Here is a 6589-nt window from a genome sequence, read left to right as displayed (position 1 = left end):
GTGGTTGTATAGACCAAAACAAAACCTGCAAATCCCTCAAAATACCATCAACAGCGACGATAGCAGATAGATAGTGTGTATAAATATAGAGAAAGGTCCCCCCCCCACCCCACCCCCCATCTCCACCGTGCGCGTAAAGATCAGTGCGCAGCAGCCCCCCTCGCTCATTGAGCGCGTCCCCACGGGCCGCCACCGGAACGGAGCCAATACAGAGGGAGGGGAGGCGTGTCTTCTCGCCGGCCCAAGACCTCCCAGAGCAGCTCCGCTCGCCGACCGGGGCTCTAAAGCCCGCAGACCTCCGAGGCGCTCGTCACTTCTCCAAGTCGGAGCCATGGCGACAACAGCTCAGTACATCCCGCGGAATAACTCCTTACCGTCCAACCCGCTCATGCATCCGGACTCGGACAGGATGCACCAGGGGACCACCTACCGGGAGGTGCAGAAAATGATGCACCACGAGTACCTGCAGGGGCTGGCGGCCACCAACACGGGACACCCGATGAGCCTGACGCACCACCAGTGGCTGCCCACGTCCAACACCGACTGGTCGAGCGGCACCCACCTCAGCCAGCAGGATCACAAAGGCGGCGTGCAGGCGAGCCGGGAGGACCTGAGCAGCGGCTTCCACCACAGATCTCACCTGGTGCACCAGCAGACGCAGGGAGCCCACCACGGCTCCTGGGCTCCCACCACCACGCACCACCTGTCCCCGCTGTCCCCGGCGTCCGGCGGCCACCAGCCCCTGGTGTACTCGCAGCCGGGATACACGAACCTCAACGCCATGCTGGGCAGCCCCCAGCCGGGCGCCTTGCACCACGGCATGCGGGAGCCCCTCCACGACGACTCGGCCGGCCACGACAGCCAGATGGAGTCCCCCCAGCAGGCATTCAGCCACCACCAGGACCACTCGGACGAGGACGCGCCCAGCTCCGACGACCTGGAGCAGTTCGCCAAGCAGTTCAAGCAAAGGCGGATCAAGCTGGGCTTCACGCAGGCGGACGTGGGCCTGGCCCTGGGCACCCTGTACGGGAACGTCTTTTCGCAGACCACCATCTGCAGGTTCGAGGCTCTGCAGTTGAGCTTCAAGAACATGTGCAAGCTGAAGCCGCTGCTGAACAAGTGGCTGGAGGAGACAGACTCCAACACGGGCAGCCCCACCAACTTGGACAAGATCGCCGCGCAGGGCCGGAAACGAAAGAAGAGGACCTCCATCGAGGTGGGCGTCAAAGGGGCGCTGGAGAACCATTTCTTGAAATGCCCCAAGCCGTCCGCGCACGAAATCAGCACTTTAGCCGGCACGCTGCAGCTGGAGAAGGAGGTGGTGCGCGTTTGGTTTTGCAACCGGAGACAAAAGGAGAAACGCATGACGCCCGTGGGGGTCCCGCACCCCAACATGGAGGACGTATATTCCCAAGCGGAGACACCCCCACTGCACCGCACACTACAGAGTCCCGTCCAGTGACTGACGGAACCCCCCCGTCGCCACCTCGCTGCTCCCACCTCATCCTGGCTGTGCGTACAGAGAGAACAGACAAGGGGGGGCTGTGGAGTTTACACTATTTAAGTTTTGGCTTTTCTCTCAAGACTTTTGGAAAAGTTGTGCAGTTTTAGCATCGGAAGTCCCTCAATTGATGAAAAAAATGTAAAAAAAAAATCACACATCTAGGATTAAAAAAATATTCAATTTAAAGCCAGACAAAGATTTATTTACCAAAATTATATGGAGGAGTTGTAAGGTGAATTTATGAGGCGTCATTTGTGGCTTCTTCTCCTCCATGGGGTGGACCGTGAACGCACCACACGCCTGCAAAAAAAAAAACACTGGAGATGAAAAGTCAGCACTGAGTGAACTGATTTTTTTTATTATTTTTTTGTTTGCTTTTTTATTTGTTTGTTTAAAAAAAACATTAACCAGACGTCCAAATTCTGTCTTTATTGTGTGATGTTTGTTTTGGAAATATGCTTTCATCAGGGTCAAATTTGGGAGGAAAAACTGTATCAATGCAGCAGGACGTCCAAGTTCTGATTGCATGCCTTAATAATAATAACAATAATAATTTAAAACAAAACATATATATATATGTAAATGATTTCACGTGACCACGTCGAAATTCGCAAGCATCAGACGTTAAAAAAATGAATTAAGTGTTTTTATTCTCATTTTCTTCTTTATCGTTTGCATGGAGCACTTACTTTTTTTTGTTATTTGAAGCTGATCTCGTGTTTACAGCTCCCTAAATCCCCACACTTTTCCACAGTGATTGCCCCCCCCCCTCCTCCCCACACGAAATGAAAAGTTGGAGCAACTCAGGTAACTTTCAGTGCCCCCCCATCTCCCCCTGTGTGGAAAAAAACATCACATTTTTGTCTTTTTACAGCCACATTCTTCCCCCGTTGTATTATACTCTTCAAAAATCCACAGGACCGTGAAGGCAACGCGTCCTTTACTTGTTACTTTCAAATCTTATTTATTTCATTTCTTAGTGTCTTTATTTGTGTGTCATCACCAGTCCAAAAAAACAAAAAACGGCAGTGTGCTATATTCACGTACAGATGAGGGATTTTTTTCCAAGAAAAAACGGTGATAATTTAACAAAAAAGGTGATTTTAGAGAAAATGATGCCAGGATTATTTCCAGCGTGTAAATATGTCCAATATGTAAAACTTGTATTTGTTCTGAAATATTTGTTTTTTGTTGTTTTATTATTCTTTTTAATGTTCATTTCTCCGGGCAGTTTTGTACACTTACTAATTCCAAGAAGATATTTTAATATGATTTCATTTATGATGAATCTGACCATTTATAAATATATATTTATTATTTCATGTTTAGTTTTCTTTTTGTTTTTGTTTTGTTGCAGTGGATTTTTAAGTCTCTTTTCTGTTGACTTCATTGGTTGTTTGTTGGTTGCTATAAATGTAGACTGCAAAGTCGCATTTCTATTTATGTTATAGTAATATTTTATTACTTACATAAAAACATATATACAAGAAAACCTATCTGCTTGTTGTCTTCATTATGAGGTGCTCGTCCTTCTTTGTTCGTGTTGCATCGTCACAGGCCAGTCACAAATAAAATAAAACAATAATTACTAATTACACGTTAATGAGTTCATGTCCTCTATGATTCAATTACACGACGTGATGTTTTATAACCGTCAGCATCCACGTTGTTGCTATGCATCTTTGTGTCACCGCAGTATTAAATTGTGCAATCATAACATCGAATTTTTTTTTTGGTCTTTTGTGATGTAATAATGATGATCATTTTCAATCGTCAATCTAAATAACGTTTTTCATTAAACGCACCATCAAACGTCGACTTATAAGCATCTGACTCTGAGACAGAAGTGACTGCAGGCTTTTTGTTTTATCCGGGGACAAAAATCCAAAATAAGATGAAAAAATATCAGGCCTTCAAGGTAAAAAAAGAAAAAGAAAAAAGAAAAAAAAGACACTAAAGCTCGGCCTCAAGTCATGGCCAACAAATCTTTCTATTTTTGCACTCCAAACGTCCAGTTTCTCCCTTTTTGGTGTAAATCAAACGCACCTTAAACGCTCTTCGTGCCTGGCAGCAATGCTGTTATTTCCATATAAGCAACTTTTAATACTAGACTCGCATTTGTGTGTTTAAAATCACCTCAAACAAGAATTAATTTATCAAAAAATTGCAATATCTATATCACAAATATGCGAATATGTCAATTAGAGTTCGTTTTATTGCTGCAAATAATAAAAATATGGTGTTTGCTTGTTTTATTTCCATGTTTCCCTGTCGTGTTAGTGAACGCTTGCTCATAAAAACACGCAAAAAAGCTGACATATATGCAAAAAAAACTTACAACTTTTTTTGATTTGCGTTTTTCATCACTGCAGGCAATGTCCACCTACACTTTTTTTTTTTTTAACAAATACAAATTTTTCTTCAACATTCACAGCATGATTTGAATCAGCATTTTTGCTTAAACATCCAATAAAAGTATCAAGAAAGTCGTGCAAGCTGAAATGTCTTGTTTGGACTGTTGTGTTGTGGCGGTGGAGTGTTTATCTAAAACATTAAAAGGTGTGTTTGCAGAAGCTGAAGTGGTCCAACTCCAGAGGAGGCCAACGTTTGGACCCAATTGGAACCCGCAAGAGTGAACCACAGGCGACCCCTGCTGGAACATTTTAGGTATGACACCCTCTATCCCCAAACCTGCAAACGTGTATGTATTTTTTGCTGAACATTAGGGTCATACCATTAACATTAGATATTGACATTTTTTTAAATGAGTTAGCTTTTTCCAAATTTTGTTAAAAATATTAATGCATTAAAAAAATTAATTCAGATTCCCCTAACACAATTGTTTAATTTTATTTTACTTCTCTTTATTTATTTATCTTTAATTCTAGTGTGTTTAAGTATCAGGAAAAGCACTTTATAATTTAATGATTAATTATTTTCAATAATATTAATATCAGCAAATTATAATTGCAATCTGTAACCACACTAATAACCACTAATTAATTAATTAATCCTGAATTATTAGTAAAGGCAGAATCTCTTTTGTGTATCTCATTATCAACTATAATGTTGTGTTGTGGTTTAGCTGTTCCAACCTGGACACATATGCATCTTTTGCCTCATTTCTGCTCAAATAGAACCAGTAAAACCTCAAAATGCTTAACTAAAGCAATAAAAGTATGAAAGCAATGTTTATGTGCCATGCCTGGCATTTTCTGCCGGGACACAACCTCCATTATACAATTATATCTATTATACATGAGCATCACAAAACCAGCATAACCCTGCAAGTTGACCCCCCCCCCCCTACCCCCCCCCCCCCCCCCCCCCCCCCCCCCCACGCCAACCCCCATGCACCGCTCCTCTGTCCCTTACAGTAGACTTTGTGGTGCTCATGAGCGCCATCCTTTGGCCTGGAGACTCATCCAGTCATACACACAGGAGATGTGGATTAGTGATGATTAGCAGGGATTATGGCTGGTTAATGGTGGGAAAATACATTAGGAACCATTGGCTGTGGCGAGGGAGGTGTGGGGAGTGGAGGGGTAGATTTCACTCACACTGGCGGATTTGCATTGATCCACAGCAAATGAATGAGGATTAGCAGCATCAAGCTATCTGCCGACAGATAAATAACATTAAGCGTATTATGCGCCATTAATGACACCACAATGCTGGCAATTATGGAAATATGGGAAGAAGAATCATACTAGTAATGATGGGGAGCGCTGGGTGACATGGCGTGCTTGTCATTCTGGAGATTCCGAGCCATCCTTATGTATTAAAGCCATAATGATCTATTTATATATTCATCTTTTTATTCGAGGCGTACGGTATGAGATGCATACACTTTGAGCGGTGCCTTTATTTCATTTATTGGAGCTTTTTTCACAAAGATGCTGTTCATCTTTTGGGTGTTTGGAAACAGTTTTTGTCATAGGAAATTACGTAACTAGAAATAATCTGTTCCGGTGTCAAATGGCCTCATAAAGCCTTTATCAGCTGCACGTGCAAGCATAATAACAAGTTAACCCCTTAATAATAAGATATATGTAACTACAATAAAACTGCCTTTGAGGTCATGTGATCAAGGCCTAGCGTTCAAGGAGATTGGAGCAAACAGTCGACTTCATACATCAACGTTCTTAGCATTTTAAAAGGTCATACAGGTGTAAGAATAAGTTAAACCATTGTTTCATGTGACAGAAAAAGTCAACTAAAGTAAAAGTACTCCTTTGAGTAAGTGGAGATGAAGAACTGATGCGAGGGAGTCGACATTAATAGCTATTTTTCATGTTCACACAGTCACACAACGGTAAAAGTAAGCACTTGAATAAAAGTAAGCTAAAGTAAAATTACTTTGCCCTCGATGACACAGAGGTAAAGCATGTAAAAAGGCAAATCAACTTCATATAAAGGGTCAAGCTAGTATGCAAATAAGTTAAACCATTGTTCAATGTAACCAAAAAGTAAAATAAGTAAAAGTACACACCCCATTGATACATTTTTGAGAACGGATTGCTGATGGGGAGTCGACATCTATGGCCTTTTTCACTTTTTTAATTGCCACGCGACAGTAAAAATAAGTTAACTGCTGCTAAATAAAAATAAACATAAGTAAAATTACTCAGCAGTCGATTACACATAGGCATAGCATTTAAGAAAATAGTGAAGAAGGTGAATCGACTTCATACATCAGAGATTTTTGCGTTTTAAAAAGTCATAAAAAGTCAAAGTGTAAAGTTAACCCATTCTACTGCTCATCCTCACGAGGGTCGCGGGCGTGCTGGAGCCTATCCCAGCTGTCTTCGGGCGAGAGGCGGGTAGTGCGACAAAAAAATAATCACTCTTTTGATGCGCTGTGGTGAGGAAGGACTGCTGATCAGTTAAAGATTTTTTTACATCCTGAACTATAACACAAGTGTAAGAATAAGCTAATCAAAGCTAATGCTAAGTAAACATTTACGCCTCAATGACACATAAGTGTAGAGTTTAAGGAAATGGGGAGGAAGGCCAATCAACTTCACAGATTGGAGTTTTTAGCATTTTGTTATACAGGTGTAAAATATGGTAAATTGCCATTTG

General features: G+C 42.3%; 1 protein-coding gene across 1 annotated transcript; it reads left to right on the top strand.

Annotated features, from left to right (window-relative positions):
* Positions 1-254: 254 nt before the first annotated feature.
* pou3f1 (POU class 3 homeobox 1) lies at positions 255-3013 on the top strand. The gene has a single exon (XM_058053401.1). The coding sequence runs from the start codon at positions 332-334 to the stop codon at positions 1460-1462; it is 1131 nt and encodes a 376-aa protein (XP_057909384.1). The 5' UTR covers positions 255-331; the 3' UTR covers positions 1463-3013.
* The last annotated feature ends 3576 nt before the right edge of the window (positions 3014-6589 follow it).

This window comes from Doryrhamphus excisus, chromosome 17, assembly GCF_030265055.1.
Source record: "Doryrhamphus excisus isolate RoL2022-K1 chromosome 17, RoL_Dexc_1.0, whole genome shotgun sequence".
NCBI classification, from domain to species: Eukaryota; Metazoa; Chordata; class Actinopteri; order Syngnathiformes; family Syngnathidae; genus Doryrhamphus; species Doryrhamphus excisus.
This window is presented reverse-complemented; position numbering and strand designations above follow the sequence as displayed.

Bases quoted from the DNA above. Each gene is read 5' to 3' on its own strand.
- pou3f1 (XM_058053401.1), top strand. From the start codon at position 332: ATGGCGACAACAGCTCAGTACATCCCGCGGAATAACTCCTTACCGTCC.